This window comes from Gloeophyllum trabeum, assembly GCF_000344685.1.
Source record: "Gloeophyllum trabeum ATCC 11539 unplaced genomic scaffold GLOTRscaffold_00014, whole genome shotgun sequence".
In the NCBI taxonomy this organism is placed as follows: Eukaryota; Fungi; Basidiomycota; class Agaricomycetes; order Gloeophyllales; family Gloeophyllaceae; genus Gloeophyllum; species Gloeophyllum trabeum.
The window spans coordinates 499386-527282 of record NW_006920423.1 but is presented as its reverse complement, the minus strand read 5'-3'; the positions used below and the strand labels follow the sequence as shown (position 1 = coordinate 527282).

General features: G+C 51.8%; 7 protein-coding genes across 7 annotated transcripts; 4 read left to right on the top strand and 3 right to left on the bottom strand.

Annotated features, from left to right (window-relative positions):
* Positions 1-63: 63 nt before the first annotated feature.
* Positions 64-1236, bottom strand: GLOTRDRAFT_132657 (uncharacterized protein; the record flags this gene model as incomplete). The annotated part of the gene is made up of 2 exons (XM_007871544.1): positions 64-504; positions 562-1236. 2 exons carry the CDS (start codon positions 1234-1236, stop codon positions 64-66), a joined length of 1116 nt encoding a protein of 371 aa, XP_007869735.1.
* A 2045-nt stretch (positions 1237-3281) lies between these two features.
* GLOTRDRAFT_123008 (L-lactate dehydrogenase) lies at positions 3282-5249 on the top strand (the record flags this gene model as incomplete). The annotated part of the gene is made up of 9 exons (XM_007871543.1): positions 3282-3372; positions 3432-3620; positions 3678-3799; positions 3856-4029; positions 4085-4197; positions 4263-4431; positions 4499-4682; positions 4746-4906; positions 4962-5249. 9 exons carry the CDS (start codon positions 3282-3284, stop codon positions 5085-5087), a joined length of 1329 nt encoding a protein of 442 aa, XP_007869734.1. The 3' UTR covers positions 5088-5249.
* Positions 5250-9611: 4362 nt separating this feature from the next.
* Positions 9612-10626, bottom strand: GLOTRDRAFT_132655 (uncharacterized protein; the record flags this gene model as incomplete). Its single annotated transcript, XM_007871542.1, has 5 exons — positions 9612-9726; positions 9777-9845; positions 9916-10097; positions 10412-10525; positions 10585-10626. 5 exons carry the CDS (start codon positions 10624-10626, stop codon positions 9612-9614), a joined length of 522 nt encoding a protein of 173 aa, XP_007869733.1.
* Positions 10627-10863: 237 nt separating this feature from the next.
* On the top strand, positions 10864-12246 carry GLOTRDRAFT_96090 (uncharacterized protein; the record flags this gene model as incomplete). The annotated part of the gene is made up of 2 exons (XM_007871541.1): positions 10864-10917; positions 11329-12246. The coding sequence occupies 2 exons, from the start codon at positions 10864-10866 to the stop codon at positions 12244-12246; spliced, it is 972 nt and encodes a 323-aa protein (XP_007869732.1).
* Positions 12247-13360: 1114 nt separating this feature from the next.
* GLOTRDRAFT_107938 (uncharacterized protein) lies at positions 13361-15252 on the bottom strand (the record flags this gene model as incomplete). The annotated part of the gene is made up of 4 exons (XM_007871540.1): positions 13361-13506; positions 13600-14359; positions 14417-15070; positions 15130-15252. 4 exons carry the CDS (start codon positions 15250-15252, stop codon positions 13361-13363), a joined length of 1683 nt encoding a protein of 560 aa, XP_007869731.1.
* A 2610-nt stretch (positions 15253-17862) lies between these two features.
* GLOTRDRAFT_107937 (uncharacterized protein) lies at positions 17863-19484 on the top strand (the record flags this gene model as incomplete). The annotated part of the gene is made up of 6 exons (XM_007871539.1): positions 17863-17962; positions 18018-18252; positions 18311-18474; positions 18530-18606; positions 18659-19044; positions 19103-19484. The coding sequence occupies 6 exons, from the start codon at positions 17863-17865 to the stop codon at positions 19482-19484; spliced, it is 1344 nt and encodes a 447-aa protein (XP_007869730.1).
* A 3489-nt stretch (positions 19485-22973) lies between these two features.
* Positions 22974-24642, top strand: GLOTRDRAFT_132651 (amidohydrolase; the record flags this gene model as incomplete). The annotated part of the gene is made up of 5 exons (XM_007871538.1): positions 22974-23157; positions 23220-23454; positions 23516-23756; positions 23812-24197; positions 24255-24642. The coding sequence occupies 5 exons, from the start codon at positions 22974-22976 to the stop codon at positions 24640-24642; spliced, it is 1434 nt and encodes a 477-aa protein (XP_007869729.1).
* Between the last annotated feature and the right edge of the window lie 3255 nt (positions 24643-27897).

Sequence of the window (27897 nt, the reverse complement as noted above, 5' to 3'; positions counted from 1 at the left end):
GATCCCCGATAGGGAATCATGCTTGCTCATGACTTATACACAACATTGTCCCTTCTTTCGGAGCTAAGAGACGTGCAGCACATCTGGTGCGTACCGCGCCAGATCTCTCCGGGGCGTCCATAGACTTGGGGTACCCAATATCGAGGTCGTTCGAAGATCGTTATGCACGGAGTACAGGTGAACATTTTCCGAACAACCTCTGCGTAATATGGGCGTGTTCCGGAGGTAGAAGCTCGGCGCAGGTCGCGGTCTTATGGCAGCCAAAGCGCTATCCTTAAGATCGACGAGGTCAGGGTATGGAACGGGCCGCCTAGCCACCGGCGACCGCGGCCCGGCGACTTCACACCGGTACTCCTTGCGCAGGTACGATTCAAAGGCAGCAGGGAAGAATGAATGAAGTAAGCGTCCGAGCGTGTATACCGCCGATATCTCCAACGTAAACTCGCCTAGCGCGACCACGTCGCTTCCGATACCAGTCAATACGTACTGTCTTAGGCCTATGACCTGTCCGGGGCAGACTCAGCTGAGACACTCTGACTCTGAAGGATAGTCCAGACGTACACAACAAGAAGCGCCGAAAGCGAGCGGAAATGCAGACAAGCCCAGAAGAAATAAGCCGAGGGTCTCCAGGACATCCGCCAGGGCCAGCTGCCACTCATCTCGGACCTCTAGAAAGGTACGCGCGGAATAATTATAGCCGAGTCTTGCCAACATCTTTGCAATTTTCGACCGCCGGCTGGGTTCTAGTACAGACCGACGAGCCTCAGCGACCATGTAGAGACAACTTGCGGAGAGCACGCCGCTGATGGCGACGCTGACGAAGCACGCATAGGAGCCGTAGACAAGCCAGAGGGCGGCTTCGTTCTTCAGTTGAACGATTTGCGCGTCAGGCCTGGTAGTGAAAGAGGGGATAAGTAGAAGGAAACCTAGGAAAGCTTCGGTTATGCCTAGCAGGAGTGCGGAGCACGCGAGAAGGAGATTCCCGCTCCAGGGAGAGGTGGACGGAGGTGGCACAGGCTTGTGCGTTGGAGGACGTCGTGGTAGAGTGAACTCGGCCAGGTGCCGGCTCGCCCTAATGCGGGTCGATGGTATAGATAGTCGCGGGCGTTTATCGACTTTAAAATGAGCAGGCGGGCACGGTGGTACCTCGGACACAACTTCTAACGCCAGCCTCGTTTTGGTCGTGGTCGCGGTCTTCATTGTCGTCGTGCCATTGCAGACCGGTAAGACGCCCATGCTCGGGCTCCCAGAGGGGACCAACGTGCGCCCACAACAATACACGTAGCAGCATCTCTTAAGGATCTGGTTATCTCGGGAAAACCTGGTGAAGAGGTCGAACAATGGGGACGCCTACTGAGCTGATCGATTGATGGGACTTGGCCGAAGGATAGGCCCACTCCAAAATGAAATGATATACCACCGGTACCAGTCTATACGACGCGGAGGTACGCGGTGGACCAATTATGACAGACGCCTGGGCACGAAGGACATGCGGGGACATAAAAGTTCGTATACTCATGACAAGGCAAGTTCATAACGAGCCAAAGCCAGGTCCGGTGCCTTACAGCGGAGTATAGTAGATGGGCGTTAAGTAATCCAAAGAGAAGAAAGACAGAATGGAGATAGATGTAGGCTCCCAAGCTCAGACACAGCTCCAGCAGAGGTGCCACCAGGGAAGGCCATTCCGGCAAAATTCAAACACGACTGTTTTTTTTGTACCGTCGAGTTCATGCACTCGGTGGATACAATTCCAACACCAGGGACGCTTGAGGACTGGGTTATTTCAGGTTTCTTCCTGGTGGCATGCCGCTTCCATTATTCGTTTAAATTGGAGCAATTTGCTTATACACTCGCGAGCGCCGACCAGTTGCGACGGTTCCACCGACTCAAGAGGAAGACTGGGAAGTAGAGCCTCCTCGTCTTCGTCACTAAACAGGATTGGCGCAACACGTGCTCGTTTCGTCTCCATTGTTCTACGTTTCTTGCGATCCGGGAAAGACAACCCCAGAAAGAATCCATATCCGCATCATGAAACGGTGCAGTTGCCTAGATACGCAGGGGTGGTCTTGTGCTTGCACTGAGATATGTCGTCCCAGAGATGCGGGGTAGGCGAGCACGAGAGGTAAGTCCAATTCGGCCTAGCACGAATTGATAGATTTCCCGTCGCGGATGAGTTCAAGCTTCAATGCCAGCACATACAGTCCCGCTTTGCGGCATTGCCTAGTCCTCGCCACCTCGTAGGCCAAGCCAGAGTCCGCCGTATAGTATGCGTATGAGCCACTAAGGAGACTTCGTATGATTCTGGGTCGCAAGACACGGGAATCAGTATGCAGGGCTATGAGCGTGCAGTATGCTAAAACTTAATCCTCAGAGAGCATCGTCTGCCACCAGGAGTGACCGCGAAAGCCATTACGCTTGTCTTCAGTCATTTTGACGCCCAGTGATTGCCGCCATTCAAGCGATGCACGCAGGATTCCATGACAAAGTCAGACGAACAGTACAGCGGACCGAACCATAACCCCTCTAGATCATAGTGATTCGATCGCAGGACAAGGTAGCGCTGCACCCCAATTTCAGGAGCCGGCCACACAAGAGAAACAGCAATCGGTCACTTGAATGTCTTGTTTCTCCGTTATTTGCCATGATAGCGACGAGGGCCTACAGGAAAGCTGAACAATGCCATCCGGTAGGCCCGTCGTTCCGTACGGCGTGAAGAGTTCCGTCGTCGGACGCCCATCGTGGCCGCAACGCTCGACTGCTCTCCGTCGGAAGATTCTGCCATATTTCCTCCACCTTGCCTAGGAGCTGCTTCCATCCTATCAGGAGAGGCACAGCGGTTGTTCCTTCGAGATCATTGCATGGTTCGTCGTTCCAATGCGTTTCGGCATGCGACGCTAGTGATCCGTCGTTCAAGTCGGCGTGCCGAGCAGCCATGGAGCTCTGCTTTGTAACGTCGCAGTAAGAGACGGAAGACCGTTCAGCGCAGACGCGAGCTCCTCATGTCAAGAGGGAAAGACGCGCCGTCTCCGTTGTGCTCGCCGCCCTCGACCTCCGTTCCGTCTCCGCGATGTGCTCTTCCACGGTCACGAGCGATGACGTCCGTATCCTGCTGCTGAGCCTTGTCTGCATCTCATACCTTGCCTCATCCCGACATGGCAAGAATAGCTCAGCTGCTGCTAGGGAAAACATATAAAATGGGGGCTGAACGAGACGATACTCCACAACCCCCAATCCTATTTCCACCGCTTTCTTGAGCCCTTCGCGTTTCCTGAATATTAGCAATGGATCCGACTAACAAGCCGAAGGGTCCTTCGCCTCATTACTCGCTGTACCAGCGAGAGATGTTCAAGCGTGGTGGAGAAACTGGAATATGTGAGTATATGCGTAGTATTTTGAGCTAGAACTCAGAGTAATGTTATCAAACCATGCAGTGCCCAGTTTCTCTGTCCACGCTGAGGAACTCGTAGAGTCCGCAAAGAAGAAGCTGAATGACCGCGGGTACTTCTACGCGAACTCGAACGCGGGGCTTGGATGGACAGACCGAGCCAACCGGGAGGCGTTCTACCGATGGCGCATCATTCCCCGCATGCTTGTGGACACAAACACCCGGGACCTTACAAGTGAGTCTCCGACTTGGCTGTTGAGAACCGAAGAGTTGACAGAATGCATGCGTATAGCGGAGCTGTTTGGCCATCGCATTCCTGCGCCTATTCTCTTTGCCCCCATTGGGATAAATAAGTTGTACTCTTCAAACGGTGAACTCGTCCCCGCCAAGATAGCGGGCGAGCTTGGTCTACCGGTGGGTTACTTTCCAGCATCCCTTAGGTTTCCCCGAACTCAACAAGCTTTATGTAGTACTGCCTGTCAACTGCAGCCTCGCAGTCAATCGAAGACGTCGCAGCTGCCAACGACGAGGGTGCGTCTATCAAGAACGAGAGCAACAGCGTGCACTCGTACAACGGTCCGAATGGAGGTAACGCGAAATCTCCGAGGTTCTTCCAGCTGTACATGGGTCATGACGACGAAGTGGTACGTCACGCACCAACCCTCATATGAGGAAAACCATATTGAGAATATACTGTAGACCGTAAGCTTGCTCGAGCGCGCGTGGAAGAGCGGATTCGATGTGTGCATGTTGACCGTCGATACCTGGCAGCTCGGGTGGCGCCCGACGGATATTAACCTCGCAAACTACGTGTATGTATCTCGTACTGGGGCTCGTAATCGTACGGTACCCTGCTTACCGATGTGCATCACGATAGCTTCTACTACCCTCCTGGTAAGGTCGGCAACGAGCTAGGTGCCTCCGACCCGGTCTTCATGAAGAAGTACGGCAAGGATCTTGAGACGGACAGCGGTAAATGGATCGACTCGTCCGTGTGGCACGGGAAGGCGCATACCTGGAAGAAGATGCCTTGGCTCATTAAGACTGTATGTGCGACTTCCTTTGCCACTTCTGCTCGGTTTGCGACAAGACCTGACTGGCTCCTGGCGATAGTGGAAGAAAATCTCAGGTGGCCGGCCCTTCCTCATCAAAGGCATCCAGAGTGCCGAGGATGCACTTAAGGCACTCGAGGTCGGGTGCGAGGGTATCGTCGTCACCAACCACGCCGGGCGCCAAGTCGACGGGGCCGTCGGCAGCCTGGAGATGCTGCCCGAGATCGTCGAGGCAGTCGGAGGCAGTGAGTGTCACTGGCCCCAAATTCTATAACACGGACCGAAGTTGACGACTGTTCGTGATGCAGAGATGAAGATCATCTTTGACTCCGGTATTCGTACCGGCTCGGACGTGTTCAAAGCCATCGCGCTCGGCGCTGATGCCGTCCAGGTGGGGCGGCTGTACGTCTGGGGCATGGCACACGAGGGAGAGGCGGGGTGCAGGCACGTCATGAAGTCCCTGCTTGCTGTAAGTGTCTACGTCCTGTGATCACGGAGGCGGGCTGTCGCTGATAATGAAATAGGATTTGGATATCACGATGACAGTGGCGGGGTACCAGAGCATTACTAAGGACGTGTACAGAAACCCGAAGGCGCTTAAGTGGAATCCGTACGGGGTGTATCCGAAGGGCGAGCATGCGAAGTTGTGAGTCGTGAGCTGTTTCATAGAGTGCCAAGTGTTTCTGTTGCAAGACCTCTGCGTAGTAATTTTTATAGATGTACAGTGTTATGATTAGTGTAGTCGTATGCTTTTTTGCGAGCCAAGCAAGGGGTGGACACCGGGAGAAGCCGAGACCGCATGAAGGGGGGAGGGGGGGGTCTCGAGGGCCTTAACAGGAATTTATTAAAAATAGATTTGGCTCTGTGACAGCCCTGATGGCAGAGATACGGTACAGGTGGTACTAAAATTGCTTGCTAGTGAGGGTTACAGGGCTTTATTAGCCAGGACAACCTCGCCTTGGCCATTGCACGGAAGAAAACATAAAGCGTGACAACATATAGTGTGACAATAGAGTGACGTATGGGAGCACTGAAAGATGACTAAGCAAACCCTAACCTGGATGTGCCTGGGACCTACCTTCCCGATATGGTACCGTGGGACGCTCCCACGGGGGGGAGGGGGGGGCCTCTGGGACCTTAGCAGGATTTCCTATCATGCGGTCTAAAATTTTATTATTGTCCACCCCTTGGAGCCAAGCGAGCATTCATTTTCCAAGGGCTGAAGTCCGCGACAAATAGCTGCAACATTTTACGCTCCTTCGCTGGGTAGACCTCTAGTGCCGTGCGCCTCCCACTCAGGTACGCCTGTTCGCCAGGTGCACACGTCTGTGTAGGTGAGCTGGTCTGCGAGCTCAGACCAGTCACGTATGTGACCATCGATCCTTGCAATTTTGCAAGAGCTCCTACCATTCTCATGGAGCGCAACGATGCGGCCACATGTACATAGATGGTGATGTGTAGCCGGTTAGAGAGTTATCCGGGTTTAGGGACATAGTGAATCATGGTCACGTGTCCGGACGCGATTCGGATACGCGTCCCGCTCGACATTTCACTTGGATCCAGGATAACCCTCTAACCGGCTACACATCACCATCTACATGCGGCCGCATCTTTGCGCTCCATGATTACTGGCGCCATAGACGCGAGCCGGTAAGCACCGATTTAGGTCTTCCTCGTCCCTCCTTTCTTCATATCTACAGGGACCCGAAGAAATAAACGTGAAGTTTGGCGATCCCTACTAGTAAGGCTCCACCGGAGGGAAGAGGTCTGCGTCGACGTCGAACTTCGAAATACTTAGGCGACGTGCACAATATTGTAACCGCAGAGCAAATACCCCAGGGAGAGCTCAAGGAGGTATGCCAACGCCTCTCTATTTCATCTGGGGCGTATTGGACCTTACGTCAAGAGCAACAGCGGAGTATGACGGCAGAAACATAGGTGGGGTTATTCGCATATGGGTCAGGACTTAGGAAACTTGAGTAAACAGGGCGTAGCGCGTTCACCAATACTGTACACAGCATTGTTACATATTTACGTCGCAAAATCGGAGACATATAGCAAAGTACTACTAGTATCGCTGGCGAGGTACGGCAGAAAAGTACTCTAAAGAGATAAAATGAGAAAGGGGATTCGCGAAAGGAACGAGGAACACACCGGTATAAACTATGCTTGCGTTCAAGGAAACTCATCAAGGAGGTCTGGCCTGCACATTAACCCCGTGCCTCCAATTTGCACGACTGTGGGCCTCCGGACTGCTTCTGACCCGATCAGGGAGGACGGGCGGGTTTTCCGGCCAACCAGCCGGCATATGGAATCTTGGGAATACCGGAGCACTGATTGCAAGACCGTAAGGTGTGGGCCCAAGCAGTTCTGGTGCCCCATTCCCACCAAGTCGAACGCGGCCAGTAGCCATCAGAGACAACGGGTCGATTATAAAAACTTGTATGTTCTTGACGACTGTGGCAAAAAGCTATGAGGTTTGATGATTTCCCGAAGCAAAGCCATATCCTCCCACACGCTGGAGCAGGGCTTGTTTGCGAATTGCCACACAGATCCCTGCTGGTGTTGGTAACCACTGGCGGTGAGAAAGGTACAGATCTGTCTGTAGATGGATGCTACCATAGAATATTAATCAACTGTGCCATCACGTTTGAGACAAGGGAGTGTTCAACGACTCACCGCGGCGGCAGTTCCATCCATTCGGGAGTTCACGCTCGATAGCTCTTGTGTCCAAATCGTATGATATACCGTACATAGTATAAATCAACTGGGGTAGGGCCAGAACTGCATTGTCTACAATGAAGTTAGGCGGGTCCAGATCCAGCAAATCAGCCATAGTTTGCGTCAGAGTTGACGGGGTGGAGATGGCCATCCTCCGCACAGACCTCACGCTTTTATGCACGCTGCTGGTCCGAGTCATACCTGCAATCAGCTTCCCCCACTTTTCCGCATCTGGCGAGACAATCGTCAATATATTTGTAGGTTCTCGTGGACGCGGTGCATCATCTGAACAATGAGGATTCGAAGGAATGGAACAGAATGCGCCAGCCTGAGGTATTCAAAATTGGAGGACCCACGAGATGGATGCTGCTGGAGGACCCCAGAGGATACCTATGGTATGGAGGGCTGTCAGGATCGGTCATAAATGGGCTGCATGGAGCGGAAGCCTGTGATTTCTAGACATCTTCCGTTCGGGCATGCCCCGTAGATGCCAGCCTAAGTGAAAGTCGGTAAGGTCCTTACCTACCCGAAACCAGACCTGCGGCACCGGTTGGATCAAAGCCTATTCCAACGTTCTCAGAGCCTACTTGACCGACAGATATGGGAAGGAAGCACTGCTCCTTTTTGAGGCTGAATCGGTCGCTGATTGGCTGGCGCGTTGAGGATACGTCCCGGGAGACGAACAGAGGGCATGCAATACATGTGGCTCTGTACTTACGGCTACGAATATATGTGTGTTCGAGCTGCAGCGGTGGCTGCCTTGGGTGTTGCAGGGCAGCTTTTCGAGAGGAAAAGTCGGTCTAGTCGACGTTTTTCACACTGGACGCAAAACACCTTCCGAAACATACCTCAAGCTGACACCCAGTTTGGACAGATTTGATGGATGCTCTCCGGACATCAAGATTTCGAGTAAGAGTCGGAAATGGCATCTGTGGTTATCGTGAGGATCAGGGGTCCTATGGCTAGAGTATCAGTAACAGCTCTAGTCGGCTTGCTCGCCTACTCATAGAGACAATACCACTGCAAGAGCAGGTCCAGAAAGTGCAATCCTCCCTACAAAGTTAAGGACGCGAGTCGCTATAAATGGAAGGTCGAGACACTGTGCGGTAACCCGCAGCGTCGCGAGGGACTTCGTCTGAAGTCGGGGCGACTCGCTTCGGAATGGGAATCCTAAGGCGGTGAGGAGGTTGTGTACTCACTGCAATTCATTCGTACACCGGTAACACCACCTCCCATGATCATGAGAAGTTGAATGGTTTTGTATATCAGTACACATGTAGTTTTAATTTTTTGAAACTGAACCCCAAAGTATAATACCAAGTGAAGGCTTTGTGTATAGGTTGGCCCTTGTCCGGACTCAAAGTGCCACAATGTCATCAATATCGGCGCCTTGCAATGACTGCATGATGAGACAGAGAACAAAAGAAAATTTTCAAGTTGCGTTACGGAGTGAAGACAACTAGAATCATCACAAGTGAAAAATATTATCCATGGGTGGGATTGAACCTTGATCTCACATCATTGCATCTGAGATAACCCATCACACTAACCGCTGAACTAGCAATATTCAAAAATAAGATAATATGTTAGTCGGGCAACCGTCTGGGCGCATCCGCTGCGCGACTCGCTTACATAATCTGCGTCCTCAACTAGTAGTGACTGTTGCGCCTTGTCCAATGTACATGTGTTCTTTTTGTTTACGAAGTCCTTTTATCAACGAATGCGTGCTTGCATCTCGAACACTCCAGTTGTGGCTCTCCCAATGGAGTCGACGAGATTGATCGACCTGACGTCCCCATGTCATGTCCAGCCTGAGCTTCATGGTTGAGCTAGCCTCAGAGGTGGCTCCACGCCTAGGAATGATTCTCAAACGAATACGCTAGCCGCTCTCCTTGTACTTCCTCAGTATCAGACAGCGTAAGAATCCCGAAACAAGGCTCTAAATTTGACAGAGTTGGACCGAAGTAAGCTCTGCGAACAACGATACGCAGAGCGTCTTGCCGGATCCTACAAGCGAAGCGCGAACCTTCAACTACCCAGCGAGCGGCTCATACGTCCATCCGATGTAGGACTGTGAATGTATAGCTTATGGGCACAAGGCTGGGAGGCATAATTCTGGGTGCATCCGGAGAATCAGGCAAGTCGAGGGAGGCGAGAGTCAGTCCAGCATTTTGCATGGCTTCGATGACTCGCCTGAGATCAGCAAGCACGCTTATCCGATGAAGAACAGTCGGCAGATCCTCGCTCTGGAAGCAAGCAGGAAAGAACACAAGAACAAGATGACAACACCCGTAAGGACTCAGAGTGTCACTCATAGGGGAATGCATACGGCCGCGCATAGTCTCCACTAGCTTGCAAAAGTTAGGACGAGCATTGCTTCCAGCGTCAGAGGGCACTGACTAGCATCGCACAGCAAAAAGATACAGAACAGTACAGACCATTCACGCCCTCCTCTAGAACGCCAGGGCCTCCGTGCCCACCACCTGCCTCTCCTCTCCGATGAGCACGCGGGGGCCCTTGCCTACCCACGGGGGAGCGATGCGCTCCCCCGTCGTGGGATCACGTATCCTGGACGCAATCAAAATGATGAGTGATCGTGCGTCGAGATCGCATAAAACCCTTTATGGGTACCTTCTGTTACACCAACCTGGAAGAACATGTAGCCGGGGATGTACCGATCTACGAACCTGCATATGCATAGACAGTGACAACGGTCAGAAGAAAGCAAGCAGGGAAGGCAGGGGGAGAGATATCCACGCCTTGACAGCTTCGTCATTCATCCCCTTCCCGCCGTTTTTGGCTTTCATGTTATACTCCTGCTCTAATCGCCACTTGTAGATGAGAGTGCGGGGAGACCGCGCGCGCGGGATATATCGGTTCCAATAAAGCGAAGCCAGAGCGACGAGCGCGCCAGTGTTCCACTTTGTCACTGCCAGCGACTACGGTGACGTTAGGTATACCTGTACATCATTGAATGCGAGTTATAGCATGCGGGGAAGAGCATTCCCAAGAAATAGTACCGGAAGGAATTGTGAGGAGATGGTAGATTGTGATTTTACTTGCACTCGTTTGCTCGGGATACCATTTGTCGATAGTTTGCTCCGAGCTCAGTCTACCATCCTGGACCAGTCGTAGGACAGTCTCTGCACAAAGCTGCTTGGTATAAGAAGCGATATTGTACTGGGGAGAACACAGAACAGTCAGCGTGAGGGCCCGCAGAACCAATGCCTCCCCTAATTTATAACCGACTCACCTTGATCTCCACAGCATTCGGTATGCCATGCTCACGGACCGCTTCGCCGTAACCTCGAGCGAATATTGATTCGTCGCTTTGAGATACTAATACCGTATTGTTGAAATGTCCATACTACGTACCCGGCCCGAGAGGTCAGAAATAATTCCAAAGATACTATATAGTAGTCTGACCTCCTGATGTGCTGTCAGAAAGCTCTCAAGCTCTTCGTCCATGGCGGCTGCCAGGGAGACTGTATCTACAGTAGATATCTAATCCCTTGGCGGTCGTTTGTCAGGGGAGAAACTGGGTTAGTGATGGTTGGAACTGAGCATATAAGGGATCAAGCTGGTCAGATACATAACGATCATGGTGCCGATACTGCTAGATTCACGTAATAGGGGCCTTACGAGCCACATGATCCTCGCATTGCAGTTAACCTTGCGGTGAGCCATGTCTTACACCACTGCAAAATGAAGAGACAGGGTCGGACTAACGATTGGGAACTTGGAGGACGGAGAATTCAGGTAAGTGACGTCGACAACCCGCAGGTTACAGGGAGGGCGCCACAACTAAAACCTAACCTTAGATCTTGCTCGTAAGGTCCAGCACTCATTATTCTGACCTGAAGACATCCAGTTGCGGATTTCGATGCACTCCCTCTGGGATCTTCCATGATGCGCCACGTTAGCCTTACTCCGGGGAGGAGTCCGAGAGCGGATCCACGGGCGGTTTTTATGAAAGACTTAGCCTCGTGGTCTCCATGCCGCAGCCATGCTGGGCCCACGGTCGAGTAACAATTTATGCTTGGATCGCATACCACTCCAGCACTCCTTAGCGACCCATTTTTCTTCCGGAATACGTGGCACGCACCGAGGAATATTTCCAAGCGAAGACATCCAAGCTTATTGCCGATATCTGAGAACAGTTATTGATAGGCTATGGGGTCGTGGAGGCGAAGCGATCAGTCCTCTGCCGTTGGGTCAGACTTGCCACTCAACGACCCGACCAACAACTCTATCCCCTTCCCATCGTTTTACCCGACAGCCTCCACTTCTCTCGAAGTGAAGCCTCCTTACCATCATTCTCACACATGGCCTCCGCCCTCGTCTGCCTTAGAGTTGCAGACAATCACATATGCCGCAAAGACCGACTCTACTCCGACCTTGCCTCCCATCAGCACCCCTCCGCCTCTGGACCTAACACTCACGTTCACTTCTGTCCCACGTCCGTCCCGTCCATCGCACACCCGGTCACCAGCGGAGTCCTTCTCTAGCATAAACAGCGTGTATGGCAATGGCTACACGAGGTCAACGCGGCCGTCCCTGAGTCCAGTCGTTGAGGAGACGAGCAGTGCAGGCAGCAAGAGTCCAAGGAGTGCGCATCCGAGCGATCCGAGCCGGACAAGCGCCGAGCTCAGCAGCAGACCGAAGAGAGATTCCTCCGTGTACGGAAACAACCATGGCTGGACTAGCAGAAGACAGAGGTGGTCACGGCTCAGCACGAGCGAGCTGAATCATCGAAGCTCGAGTAGCTGGGTGCTGGACGACGGGACCAATAACGAAGGGAGGGGTTTCCTCACTTTCGAGGATGATCTAACCAGGGCTATCCTCGCTATTGCGCCCCCTCACGTCCGGAAGGCGCCAGTACCGAATAAGAAGGGGAGACGTCCACGCTGGCATTGGCGGTTCACTCGCCGGCTGCGGTCGAAGTCAAGGTCGGAACTCAAGCAAAAGGCGAATCCAATAGACCAAACGCGCCGGGGATCACTTCGGCGCTCGTGCCGGTCCTTCAGGATCATCGGGAAAAGGGCGCTGGCAATCGTCAAGTCCTTGGCACCGATGCGCCTACGATGAACAGTAGCCCTGGATGGACATCGCACATATCATCGGAAACCTTGAGTCGCCGTATACGATTTCCATTCTGGCCCTTGTTGCTGGCGACGAGTCATTCTGAAATTCATTCCCGAGAATTGATAGTTTGGGGTCCTGTGACTCCTGTCGATAACTTATCCAGAGTGCCTTTTCTCCTTTATCGAGTATCCAATGTGGAAACATGCCTATTCATCGTCAAGCTGTGCAGGCACGGACAGAGGGGAGTTGGGGAAGTGGTGACAGGGTTCGCTGACCGAAGTGACATGACGATGCACCACGTGGGAATTGAGCCATCAAAAGCGGATTTATTCCTACTTGCTTGTGGCGAGTTGCGCACTGTGGCACGTCACTATTCAATCCCTATTCTATGCCCTCTGCCTCCTGCTGAATGCCCCATCTTCTCTGGAATATTTTTCCAGAAAACTTATAGAGGTAAGTGTGGTACACGTACTCCAGGAAAGGGGATGTAACCGTCGCAAGGAATGCCTCAGGCAAGAGCCTGCGCTTCTCCCATATGTCGTGAGTCGTGAGTCGTGACTGAAAGATCGATATCAGAAAACGTTGGAGTCCGGTGCACTTGCCGTGCCATCCCCCTCACCCTCCCAGATTAATTTCCAGCTCTATCAACTGGGTCATCGAAGACTTCGTCACTTGAGGACTTCCCTTTGTGTTTTTATGTCTGTCCCGCTCTACAGCAGACCACTCAAACCCATTCGCGACCCGGTGTCTTTCTCATCGTTTCTCCCCCTCGTCCAATATCCTAACAAGTTCTTATTCTACACTTAGTCGAATACGAAGTCCCCTCAAGCCCGAGCTTCTGGCCTAAGACAACCGCGAGTTCGAGCGCTGCTGTGCAAATTTAGGTTATGAAGAGTATCTCAGACGAAGTCGAGCCTTCTACTACCTCTGCTGAAGCCTCCCACAATGAATCTTCCACGTTCGAGAGAGATGCCTTCTAAGCACTGCAGTCAGCGTGGTCGGCTACAGGAGTCCCACCCGACCTGAATCTACGATCCATGAATCAATAGGACCTGTATTCGGTCTATAGTACATTCTTACTTGAAACATACTTTTGTGATTCGTCGTGCTGATAAGTCTACAAGAAGGACTTGACATGCTGTGCTACACCCTCGACGTCCTCATAGATATGCCAGTGAGCGACGTCCGGAAGAACTTCCGTTCGACCACCTCCAGCTATGGATGCGCCCAATTTCTTTGCCATCTCAGGTGGACTAACCTTATCTTCGGACCCCGTGATAATCAGAGTTGGGACGTTTATCTTGGACGGGTCAACCACCGGCGCCGTTGCAAGAGCCGTGCATCCCTTCGCATAACCTTCGGGATTCTGACTCAGCAAGGACAGTCGAGCAATACTGACAGCGATGGGATTCGAAGATTGCGTCTTAGCGCTCGTAGCCGCAGCCACGATTGTGTCCGCGACGGCAATCATTCCTCCCTTCCGCACAGCGGCTGCGCGAGCATGCGAGCCCTGCCGACCCGCATCAGCCAACGCTGGAGGTGGTGGGCCCAGGAGGACAAGCTTCCCGACTGCTGACGGGTTATGCGTCGCGATGTACTCAGCAACATAACAACCCATGGAGTGGGCGATGATGGTCGGGGACTGCACTTCGTACTTGTTGATGAGAGCTAGTACATCAGCCGCGTAGGACTCGATGTTGACCACAGAGCTCGCCGAGGTTGGGGAAAGGCCGTGACCTTCTAAATCTGCCAGGTACAGCTTGTGACTGGACGCGAGGTCCAAGACCTTTATTAGAGGCGCGTAAAACTCGTTCGTCCCGCCCAAACCGTGGATGAAGACGATGGGTGAGCCGCCACTACCAACCTCTTTGACGAAGAGTTTCTTGTTGTTGAGAGTGGTAAGCCCTATACCACCGGAAGTGATGTCGAGATTGTAAGTGGGAATGGACGACTTCGCCGCTACGCGGTCAATGGTGTAGTTCCTCATCTGTGGGCTGCCCACGCGATTACTCAGCTTGCCGAGACCCGTCACCGAGATTTCAACGACATCTCCCGGCTTAAGGAAGGTCGGAGGGTTCAAGCCGAAGCCTACGCCTGCAGGTGTTCCCGTCGCAATCTACGACAGACTGCGTTAATGACGCTGAATATGGGGCGACTACGTTGAAACACTTACCACATCGCCTGGCTGGAGGGTTTGACCACCGCTCAGAGTCTCAATCAGGACGGGAATGGAGAAGATCAACTGCTCCGTGACTCCCTCCTGGCGCTTTTCGCCATTGACGTAAGTCTGTACCCGAAGAGGACCTTGCAGCTTCTTCGCAGGTACAGCAATAGGTCCCATGGGACAGAACGTATCCGCCGACTTGCCGATGTAGAACTGCTTATGATCACGCTGCTTCTCGCGAGCGGTCACGTCATTAATGATAGTATACCCCCAGACGTGGTTCCAGGCGTCCTTCTGTTCGATCCTGTATCCTGCCTTCCCGATAATAACGCCGATCTCGCCCTCGTAGTCGAGGGTCTGTGTAAAGTCTGGGTGGGGATAAATCTCCTCACCGCTCGCAATAATGCTAGTGGCACGCTTGGTGAAGATGACTGGGTGAGAGGGCATGTCGACTTTGTCGGAGGCGTCATAGCCGGAAGCGTTAAACTCTTTCGCGTGGTCAGAGTAGTTCTTTCCGACGGCAAGAACGTCCCGGCCACTGATCGGAGGCAAGAGCTTTACCGACGAGAGCGAGACCGGTTCGCCGCTGGGTATGAAGGCAGCGCCATCCGCCTCGATCACTTCGTATAGAGTCGATAGCGGTGTACCTGAGGGATATGCCAACTGCAATTTTACTGTTAGGATGGGAGAGTCGTGAATTTGGACCAGAGCTCGATACCTACCGGTGTGATTGTAGACTTTTGGAGGTCAAGATGACCGATACGCGACTGGGCGACGCCGTCCTCAGGGATGTACGCGATGTAGTTTGTCAGCAATTCTTGACCATCAGGCCCGTTGGAAGACATGTCAGGATGGATAGGATGGAGGATAGGCCTATGCGTTATGGGTATGCGTGATGTCGACCAATATCTGGAATGGGTCAAGCGAGACCTAGACGAGACATGTCATTCCTACGTAGCTAGTGCGATCCTTTATGTACGTCCATCGTCGGTCCAAGATGACGCCAGCAGGATCTCCAGAAAGGCTTCCGAAGCGGATGTTGGAGGCAGTAAGTTTATTCCATAGAATTTCAGCGAAAACACAGATGCGCCATCGTGATAGCAAGAATAGAGACTGGGGCCAGGTAAGAGCCGATGAAGTCGAAGGATGGATAGTTAGACCGCTAACACAATCATTCATCGACTTCAGCGGAACTCCAACGGGTGAGAACTAAGACAGGAACTGACTCCTATGACCTCTGATTGAGGAGGGAATGCCTCGGCCCGGCTAATCATACTAGGATCGTTTTCACATCGGGACGAATACAAACACACAGGTTGGGCGCCAGACTAGGACCACAGTTCATACGGAATTCCACCCTCGAATGGAAGCAGAGGTGTGTGAGTCGCGCAGGCCACAATCAGAAGACTTCACTGTGCAACCCCTCCCGTTAAATTGCCCCTGGAATGATCAGCTCTCCCATATTGCCTATTAGAATGCGAGCTCGTATCCAGGGAATGGCAGGAGAAACCAAGAGTGTCTGTTGGTACATTCAGGTCATGTCACAGCGGGCAAGGACCGGTGTCCCGCCACCGGTCATTCATCTTTCACGGCAAGGGTGGGAGAACACTTTCCTAGGATGCTCCATATCAGAACATGATACAGACATAAAGAATGAAAGGACAATGTTAATTAAATGTCCCCTGATTTTTAGGGACGATAGTCAATGTCCCGCAGACCTTTCTTTGTTCACTCAAAGGACATTCTTCATGTCCAGCTTATGGTCCAGCAAGGACCATTCTAGGAAAGTGTTCTCCCATCAGGGAGATGTTCCTGGCATGCCCGGCGGGACATCGCTCTCTGCCTGCAGTGTGTGGGGAACATACTCGTGATACTTGTCACTGTACGATGTCACGGAAATCAGCTTAATCCTCAACGGTCAGTGCCATTCTATGGTAGGTCAGAATACTGTAGCTTCGGAATTCTCTGAAAGTAAAAAGGCTCAATGCCGAAAACTTGACTGTACCGAAGCATGGGGAACAAGTGGGTGTTACAGTGCTTTGCATAAAAGTCCGGAAACCGCGATTCGCGAAATGTTGTTTGTGCCAGCCAAACAAACCTATATGGGGTAGTCGATCACCGTAGCGCGGGCTGTTGACTGGTTGGCGGGACGCTTCGACATCCATGTATGAGGGTCTTTCTTGGGGGATTTTGACCTCTGCGTGCTCGATATCCTGAAGATATACAGATCTGAACGTTATTCAGCCTTGAGACGGGCATTTGTGTCCCAGGAGTGATATAGGCTGACTCGAGGACCGTCGCGCCCTCGGTCAGGTGTTACCCTATAAGGTATTGTTTGGCTGGGACAAACAGAAACGCGCAGTTTCCGGACTTTTATGCAAAGCACTGTATCTGGATCTCCTACCCGTACAAATCATATGGTAGATATCTCATGCTCCAGCGGACCTGCCTTTGGCAAATGCTCCTCCATTGGACTAGACCATCGTCTATCACCTCACTCAAGTCACGCTTTCCTTCCGCTGAACCCATTTATGCTGCCGGCTGGCCAGATGATCCCGACGTGATTAGGTTGCAACGACCAGTCATCGGTATCGGTCATGAGTCTCGTCGCACTGGTGCACCACCTACCATGGAGTCCGGGACTGCGTAACCCGGGACTTTTTTATTTCCTTGACCCGCCCAATCTGCGACATCGGGACACGGTTCTGCTCTTGGGCATTTGTGAATGCGGGCTAGGTGCCCTGACTGATGTAGCACGCCTCCAACAGGGAGAGGGTCTGCACGTGCCTGGCTTTTCGTATCACTCGTCGAAATCGACAACCACGCCACACGGCTCTCGGTAATACGAGTCTAACCAGGTTCGTGGACCCCGAGAAGGTCCAACTGGCTTTACCTCCGCACTGGAGGATTTTCCGAGCATACCCAATGGATCGACCATCCCTCTCCAGGTGATGACCTACTATCAGAATCAGGCTTCGTCATGTTTCACCCTTCCCTTCTACAGATTAAGGAAGCAAATCTGTCTTCTTAGGTTGCCAATCTATAAAGCTAATCCACCATTCACTGGAACATTGAGCAAGGTGTGAAAGGCCGCAATACACCTTCGAAAATGTGATCGGGTCTGATTTTCCCCAAAGTCCGGTTTCCTACCACCGTGTTATCTTGGTATCATGCTCAAGCTGGGTGAGATGATCGCTAAATGCATTCTCCGTCCGTGCAGAGATGCTTCCTTTGGCCGTGAGTATCGGTTTCTCTCACAGCGCCAATGCTCCGTATATTACACACCTTGCGCAGCAGCTACGTCTCGATCGCCCCCCTCTCTGTGGGCTTAGTTTGCGCATATTCTATCACTATTCACGCAACCAACTATCATGTCTACCACGTCAAACGGTACCCAGACCAATGGCCGCACTAATGGAACCACGCCTGCATGGTTGCACCCGAAGGAGTATTCCATGGCAGGCACCCACCCAGACAGCAAAATCCTCTTCCTAGATGTCAACATTCTCGACTCGACAGGCAGAGAGCCATACATGGGCGACGTTTTGATTGAGGGTACGTCCACTGCCCTTACCTCTCACAGAGATATGGCCTCTAAAGCATCGCACAGGTGAACGCATAACAGCAGTCGGGAGCGTACCCCAGAGGGCAACTCTCGTCAATAATCCAAAAGTCAGAGTTATGAACGGTCGGGGAAGGACACTAATGTCCGGCCTTGGCGACGCTCACGCCCACTTCTCATGGAATGGTGGTGACCTCGAGAAGCTCGGGGACCTTGGTGTAGAGGAACACACCTTGCTTACTGCGAGATCGGCGCTTGCCTTCCTTGATTCGGGTTATACTATGTACGTATATCTCTCCTTATCTCCACGCTACTGTCGAAGCTAAGATTCCTTCATGCAGGTGCTTCGGCGCCGCGTCTGCAAAAGAAAGACTGGATGTGGTCATTCGCGACGCAATCAATGCCGGCGATATCCCTGGTCCACGCTATCTTGCTAACGGGAAGGAGATGGCTCGACGTGACGGCGAGCTCGTGGCAGGAATTACAGCCTATGCTGATGGTCCAGGTATGTTCGTGTTCAGTGTACCCACGAACGGCTCTGACATAGATGTTCCTTCTAGATGAAATGCGCGAAGTCATCCGCCATCATGTAGCGCTGGGAGTTGATAATATCAAACTCAGTATGTCTGGCGAAGAGGTATAATTTTTTGACGTTGGGGTGTATATCGTCTTTAACGGCGCATTTGCAGATAACCGAGACTCGATCCGCCGAGGACTGCTACTTCACCGACGAAGAAACCGCTGCGTGCGTCGACGAGGCCCACAAGTATGGCAAACTCGTCTGCGCGCACGCCCGTGCCCGCGATTCCGTGACCATGTGTGTCAAGCACGGCGTCGATGTCATCTACCATGCGTCCTACATCGACGATGCGACCATGGACATGCTCGAGAAGGCAAAGGACAAGCATTGGGTCGCGCCGGCCATCAACTGGCTGTATGCGACCCTATACGAAGCGGCTCCTTTCGGATACGCCCAAAGCAAGGCGGAGAAGGTCGGGTACAAGCGTGAGCTTGAGACCGCAATCAAGGCTCTGCGCGAGATGCACAAGCGAGGGATCAAGGTGCTCCCAGGAGGGTAAGCCTGCTTTGCGCTCGGTCGACACCTACGCTTTCTGACTCTGGCATTCTCGTAGCGATTACGGCTTTGCGTGGACACCGCACGGCACCTATGCCCGTGACATTGAGCACTTCGTCGAACTTTTGGGCTTTACACCAATGGAAGCCATTCTATCCGCAACAGCCGGCGTAGCGGAGCTTTTCATGCGCTCCCACGAATTGGGCAAGATCCAGCCCGGCTACCTTGCCGATTGCATTCTCGTCGACGGTAACCCTCTGGAGGATATTCGCGTCCTCCAGGACCACGACAAGCTCAATGTGATCGTAATCAATGGGCGAGTGCATAAGGTTTCTCCGACCGAGTTTCACCCGCCCCCTGTTGCAGGACAGGATGGGAACAGGCATGTCATCGTACCAGACTTTCCAGAGGTAAAGAAGAAGTGGCAAACGGTCTTTTAAGTTCGGGGTGCTGTATGAGTAGGAGTATTATGGCATCGTGCACCGTATTTTAATCATGATCAGATATCGAATGGATCGAGCTGAGTTCCGCCGTCTCCACTGAAGCGTACATGTTGGACATCGTAGAAGATTGATTGGAGCGACCCCGGAGCTAGATTACGACTCGGGCAGCGGTGAGCCAGGAGGGGGTAGTTTTTCAATAAATCATTTCGCGAATCGTCCGCCACAAATGCTAAACAGCAGCGAAGGATCATCGATCAAGAAATAGATTCCCAAGCCGACGTCGGTATATGATTTACAGCAGCTTCATGATTGGCTGTACAATCTTATCTGATAGGTAACTGAGTCTTGTTGGTGGGATCACCCTGGACAACGTGCCTCGTCACTATCGCGGCCTTGCTGGTGATATCTTCCTTGGGGACCACGAGCTCGAACTCAAAAGACCGCAGCAAGATAAACAGAATAGCTTTCATCCTGTGTATGGCATTAATGCACACTGAGCGGGGCTACATATCATAGATGACACGAGTGCTCACTCGACGACAGAGAATCGATAACCAATACCAGCGAGGAAGGTCAGAACGTTCCCCCGCACGCTTGGTATCTGTGTCACGGTATCGGGAACTGAATCCCAACGTTCCGACTTGTAAGAAGCATATTGGACGAGCGGAAAACGGCAGATGATAGCGTGCTCACTTGAGTTCTTTGTTCTTTGGCATCCGCGCCCCATATTCTTTCGGAGCGGTTGATAACTACACCCTTTCGACTTTCTGAAACAATTAAGGTTTTCTCACCTGCCTCGCCGATGATGTCGAGAGTAAGTCTTCCAAGTCAAGACAGGATTTCAACAGTGACGTCCCTCCCGGAGCTGGAGTTGGTAATTTCCGACGCCCATATGTCGCGGAGCTGTGTTCTTATCAAGGTCCCAGTAAAGTGCCCCAAGGAATAGAAGTATACCTGGATTGTGTTGTAGAGAAAGATACTAGTCATTTCACGGATACTGCCCGGTCCGAACGCCGGTCCCTAGTCATTGTGGAGAATTATCAGGCCATCAATGTTGGATGAGACCCTTTAGTAGCAATTAAGCATGCAACACTAGTTCGTCATCTCGTACTGACCTTCGACTACAATAATCCCTTGCAAATATCCCTCTCAGACGAAGCGGAGGACACATAGGATAGTCACTCACCCGGTCCGACGCTCGCCCAAGGTTCTCCCTTGCTTTCAGAGGCAACTCATACGCCCGGGATCTAACTACGTGGTGCAATGCCCTCAGATCACTCGTGAGGAGAAAATTATCCTGTATGTGCGGGTGGGCAAGTCTAATCAATAGCATTCATCGAAGCGAGGATAATAGGAACTGACGTTAGATAACCATGTGCACCTGTACACTGTCATATTGTTCGAGCCAGCGATCATTCACAGTTCCGGGTTCGCTGGAGAACAACTCCCAGATACTACCAGAGAATATACTCATGCTTGGCGGCCCTGAAAGATTACGGAGAGGAGATAGATACGAGCGGACGAGCTTTCGGACTATAACAGACAGGAGTAGAGAGACTGGTATGGAGAGCTGGAAGATCGGTAGTGTAAGCATCTTTGGAATGGAATCCCGGGACGGATATATCTCCGCACATCCTAAATGATCTTAATATATATGCGTGCATGAAGCGGCATGAACGGACCCTCGAGATGCTTACCTAAAGGAAATCATGATGACCCGCAGCAGGACAAGCCAAAGCATAGCGGAGAGAGATGAGAGATCAGCGAGCCCAAAAACTTTAGTCCGCTTGACCAACGGCGGCGACACGTAGCTCAAGTGCGCCCTGCATTTAGGGCCTATATGCCGCGTCCTCACGGCCTCGAGGATGACCAGAGGAGCAGGGCGGGACATGAATCTCCGAGTATCGGCCCTCAATCCACCTTTGGCAAAGAAATCGCTGCGGTTGATGTGCCTACAGTACGTTAGGGCGATACCAGTATACTGGAGTTAGCACATCGCCTTCAATAACAGAGGGAGGGGTGCAAAATGTGGCCTTCAGGTTGACACTTTGAGAATTTTGATTGTTTCAGCATAAGACAGAATGATAAATACCTAGATTTTTATACGACTCGGAGCGCGGTCGTTATCCAAGTCGACTCGGACTCGCGCGTACGAGCCTGAGGCTGAGGCTGTGGCTGAGAATATTCTGCACATCACGTGACAACGCGTATGTCACGGTCGAGAGTCGAGACGTCACGGTCTTCCAATTGACACGATCCAGTCGGACACGACCTTCGGCTTGCTGTGTTGCACTGGCAGCTGCCTAGGTATCTAGGGTATCCCCCTATGCTCTTCTCCAACCGCGCCGTACGACGTCTGCCGTCCGATAACTATGATACTCTCTTCTATCGCCCTCTTGCTTTACAGCCTGTAAACAAGCCCCGGTAACTGGTGAACAGGGGCACAGAGATGAGCGGACACCTCGTTTTTACCCTTCTTTCATACACGTCAATACTGTTACCGAAGGTACCGCAATTTCATTCGGCACATAAGCAGTATAATGGTAAACCACAGAGACTCCTGGTATGCCAGCTCGCCTGACGTCAAAGCAGTAGTCTATAGATCATCGCAACCGCCTACTCTTCGGCTTGCCGCAACATCCATAGATTGCACAATCGGTCTTCCATCCGTAGTTATGAAAGCTTGGTCGCTGACTTTGACCGACCAGCTCGGATACATAGGTCAGACGGAACGGCGGGACAGATTCCGCACATATCGCGTGTGTTATATCATCTGGTGAGGTTCGAATGCGCGACCCTCTGCCATGAAACACTTGAGTCATTTGTTCAGCCGTTTGTCATGTAACTTCGATTCCAACGGCGATCCGTCCTTTACCAGTCTGTGTCATCACTTCCAAGTGATGGAATGGTCAGGTCATTGTGATATGTGGCCATGGTCCCGTGGATACTACTGATGAGATGTCGAGGAGGCGTACAGATATCCTTGGGCTTCGCGTTACCTCATAGCACTGGAGTTCCAGAGTAACCTCAGGCCGCCGACGGTTCTCCGTTTTCACCTCCTCCCGCATAGTTTCCATTCGTTACAGACTAGACTCTCGCCACTTCGGCCGCTACCCACTTCTTCGGGCCACGCGCCATGGACCAACAAAGCCTGGGACAGTGTGAAAGATGGTGACGCTTCTTCTGGGCTGTGATTGGCCCGCTGTTCCATCCTTTCCCTTCACGCTCTCATCTAAGGATAACCTCGATATCTTGAACCCGTGCTCCTCATACGTATTCTTGCTGCGCCAGCGATGCCCCATCCTTACCGCGAAGCTTCGTGCCGCCTCCGAGTATTGCGCACGGGGCTTCATAGTGCCACTCCGTCGTATATAAGGAAAACTAGCCTAATATCCCATACCGCCCTCCTACTCTTTCTTTCTGAGAGTATCCCCCCTGCCACCTTAAGTGCTTCCACCCGGTAGATTATCCTAGCAGGCCGTCACTATGTCTACCGCTACAACCGCGACGGACACTAATGGCTACGTCGACAACTCTACACCTTCCTGGCTGAGGCCGAAGAACTATCAGATGGCGGGTACCCACCCCGACAACAAGATCCTCTTTCTCGATGTCAACATCCTTGATTCGACCGGCCGCGAGCCGTACATGGGTGACGTCCTAATAGAGGGTGAGTCGCATATCGCCTAGCTGTCTCAATAATTCAAATACTAATACCTGTGGGTATACCAGGCGAACGCATAACGAAAGTGGGCTCGGTACCCGAGCGGACAACGCTCGTCAACAACCCAAAGGTCAGAGTCATCAATGGCCGCGGGAGAACGCTCATGTCCGGCCTCGGCGATGCTCACGTTCATCTGTCGTGGAACGGCGGAGACATGGTCAAGCTGGGGAACATGGGCGTCGAGGAGCACACACTGCTGACTGCGAGGTCGGCGCTTGCCTACCTCGAGTCGGGGTACACCATGTACGGAGCGACGGCGTTCACTTCCGCTGGACGTCTATCTCACCTGAGTATCATCCTACAGGTGCTTCGGTGCTGCGTCGGCGAAAGACAGGTTAGACGTGGTGATCCGTGATGCTATCAATGCCGGTGATATCCCTGGCCCTCGGTACCTTGCCAATGGGATGGAGATGGCTCGCCGCGACGGGGAACTCGAGGCTGGCATAACAGTCTTCGCCGACGGGCCAGAAGAAATGCGCGAAGTAATCAAGCACCACATCGCCCTCGGCGTGGACAACATCAAGCTCAGCATGTCCGGAGACGCGGTAAGTTTTCATTTTCGCCACTCGCACCAATGTCATATTAATCAATCTACCACAGATCTGCGACGACCGCTCAGCTGAAGATTGCTACTTCACCGACGAGGAGACCGCCGCGTGCGTCGACGAGGCGCACAAGGCGGGCAAGCTCGTCTGCGCGCACGCCCGCGCTAGAGACTCGGTGACGATGTGCGTCAAGCACGGCGTCGACGTCATCTACCACGCATCCTTCATCGACGACGAGGGGATGGACATGCTCGACAAGGCGAAGGACAAGCACTGGGTCGCGCCGGCGATCCACATCCTGTACGCGACGCTGTACGAGGCGGCGGACTTTGGGTTCAGCCAGACGAAGGCGGAGCAGCGAGGGTACAAGCGCGAACTCGAGACGTGCATCAAGGCGCTGAAGGAGATGAAGAGGCGGGGCATTAAGGTCCTCCCCGGAGGGTGAGCGTGGCTGTCCCTGTCCCATGTAGTCCCTCATTGCTGACCAACAGATAATAGTGACTACGGCTTCGCCTGGACCCCTCACGGCACGTATGCGCGCGACCTCGAGCACTTCGTCAAACTCATCGACTTCACGCCGATGGAGGCCATCCAGGCAGCGACGACGGGCGTCGCCGAGCTGTTCATGCGCTCGCACGAGCTCGGCAAGATCCTTCCCGGGTACTACGCTGACTGTATCCTGGTGGATGGGAATCCGCTGGAGGACATCACGGTGCTGCAGGACCACGACAAGTTGAACGTGATCGTAATCAACGGGCGCGTGCACAAGGTCAGCCCTGCAGAGTGGCATACGCCGCCGGTTATGGGCCAGGATGGGAACAGGCATGTTATTGTGCCGGACTTTCCGGAGGTGAAGAAGCAGTGGCAGTTTAAGTTCCAGGATTGAGGAGGGCGGGGTCTGTGTGGGTACTTGATGTCAGCAGGCGCTCAGGGTGTATGATTGTCGATGATGTTAATGACAGTGGCCGCTTGATTTAATACTGAATCAACCACGTCCTCATTATAACCTGTATTGGAAACACTGCGGAAAGAGACCGATGTCCCGCTGGCGGGCATGCCAGGAACACCTCCCAGTTGGGAGAACGCTTTCTAGAACGGTCCTTGCTGGACCATAACCTGGACATGAAGAATGTCCTTTGAGTGAACAAAGAAAGGTCTGCGGGACATTTACTATGGTCCCCAAACAAACAATCCCAATTTTTCTTCTTTTTTCTTTTTATTTTATTTTATTGCAACTCTATCATTATCGAGCCCCGCTCTGAGACGGCTGGCTCAACTCGTCATCCGAGGTTTTACCGGAATTATGTAAGGCAGCTAAGCGACTAACGCGTCGATTGCATGCGCTTCCACCGAGTCTCCCGCATATTAATATTATCAATAAAGAAAATGTTGGAATTTCGGGGTTATCGGTCGAGCTTGCGAGCTCGCGCGCGATAGGACGGGGCCACCATAGGCGGCCGTTGTGGGTGAATGTTTATGCGGAACTCGTATATAGTCGCTGTATCTACTCGTTGTATAGTACGCGATTGCCCTTCGGGCAACCGACCGCCTGGGGCAAACGTGCTCGTCTTACGTTTGCCAGGATTATTTCAACAGAAAGTAGTGAACAATTATTTCCTACAAGATTCAAGAAGCTACTGTCTCCATCTCTTTAGCAAAATCAAATGAGATTGAACATAATATCTCATGTCATAAGATGTCAGGCTAATTTGCATTCAAGAGCCTGGTGCTTGCCCTTTACCAATGTATTAGAAATAATCTATCCGTCGAGAATACAAAGCAAAAGACCCTTAGACTCCTTATGTATTATTACTACACCAGACAGTGTCTTTCTATTTAATGCTGAATTCATATGCTCCTCCATGGACATGCGTGAGAGCAGAGGACAAAGGCAGCTGAGGTACCAATCTCCCCAAGTCCAATGCTTTTGGTACCATCCTGCATCAAGTAATCCTTCACCTCATATTGGAGGGGTAGGTATATGGTGACCTTGCAATGGTCCAGGAATGCCCTTCTCCCATCCTGAGGTGAGTAATATTGTGGACACCCTCCCAATATATTCGCTTTTTCTCACTCCCTGGCTTCTATGCGGAGGCATTCTGCACATTTCTACGAGGTTTATACCCTTTAATTTATTCTCTGTGGAACTGGGGCATTTCCGACCGCTTCACTGATCCATTTATCCCTGTCTCTTCCCCACCTAGTAAGTGCATGTTCCCCTTCGTCCTGTATGCTTCGTTAATGATCTACCATGCTGACTATGCAGCAAATAACTACCCTGATAGTATCCTGCAGGTATCTCCAGGTAGGTGCACATTTATGAGCATCTATATTTTATTTTCTCCTATGCCACATCTGACACATGTGTATATCCGTGCAGAATGGCATCGTAGACGTACCCTACTCTGTAGTTAAGTTTTATACGTACTCTAGAAATATAATATGATTTATCTAGAATTTATCGAAATTGACTGGACCTGTATACCACAGGCTGCCCCACCACCACCATCAATGATGAGGAGAGTGGCGGGCGACAACTACCATATAATTCCGCATCGCTCTATATGTATGCTGCATGAGCTAATATATAGTACAACTTATCCCACTACAGTGACGCCGTGGCACGCTGTCACTAACAACGTCCATTGTCCCGTGGCTGGTAGTGGCTGGCGCTTATTCCAGTTATTTTAGCATGTCTACAATCACATTACCAGCCGAATACCAGACTTGCATTTATGATAAGCCAACCGCCTGTTGAGATACACTTACCAGCAGTGTTGGGCTGGTTGAGGCTAAACCCCTTGACCATTTAACCGGGTTTAGCCACTTTCCCAGGTATAACCCAGGTTTGACCAAAGTTAAGAGATTAAGGTGTGATATGCACATGTCGTGTTCTTACCAGAAATAGTAGCATGATGTCATTAAACTCTGAAAGTATGTGTGTCCCATTCTTAGGTCCGGCACACGCCACCCGTCCTCCTGAGTCCTGAATGCGCCTTGAAGCGAAAAAGTCATTTGTTAGAGTGTCGCACCTCCTCCAGCAGTACAATGCAATCCTACATGTACAGCACATGATACCTTGATTTATCATACTGAAGATCTCCCTTGCCTTGCATTATGCAGTTCTCCTCCGTTCACGTGACATTCACGCCTTAACTTTGACCATGGTTAAGGTTAAAACAGTCAAACCGGGTTCAAAAGAGTTTAACTCAGTTTAACCACGGTTAAGGCCAACACTGCTTCCCAGAGGATTATCTTATCATTCTATATATATATATACCCTTAGCAACAAATCAACCACAGGCCTGACTGATGCGCGTCGCCTCATTTGCTAAGTTCAACATGGCGGACTTTGAACTTGACTTAAAAGCGTGCCACAGTTCGACATCGTCTGTTATGATTTTCCCATGCTTATCTCATTCCATTTCCATTCCGAGCATTGCTATTGGACAGTACCTTTCTCTGAGTAGAACTTCCCATGGACGCTATCTTCTTCCCACACGTTATCTCCCTTGACTCACCTTCTACCAATGGGCGCCCTTGTATTTCTCATTTCTCTGAGTTACATTCTCACAGGACAGCTTACGCGTCCTTTCTTATTGTTCTCTTCTTTGGGTATTAACCCCTATACCAGTTACTATATATACTGTAGGAAAACCCATGTATTCCTTAGTTCAACCTCCTGTTGAATACAGCGATTACCTGGACTCTTGACTTGACCGTTGGCATTGGCCCGGCCAGACCTACCTTTCAGTACGCTTACTGAGGTAGTGACGACATAACTGTTGGCACGTGGCCCAGTTATCTCAAGACGACTAGTTAGGACATCGCTTCCTAACATTAGGTTGAACTCTTCTACGACACTTGCCGACTTCTTCAAGCCTAGGCAACCCCTCCTCTACTCCTGATCATCCTTGTTGGACTCCCTAGTGGAATCCCGTCCCTTGAACCAGAACCATGACGAACCCGATCGATCCCACTGCCCAAACGGCTGGAGCAGGCATTGCTGCACCAGTCATGCAAGCACGACCAACTGAAATCAAGATCCGTCTCCCAGATGACTTCAATGGAGACAGGAAGAAGACCCGAACGTTTTACCTTGCCACTCAACTATACATGATGGCAAACAAGCACATCTATG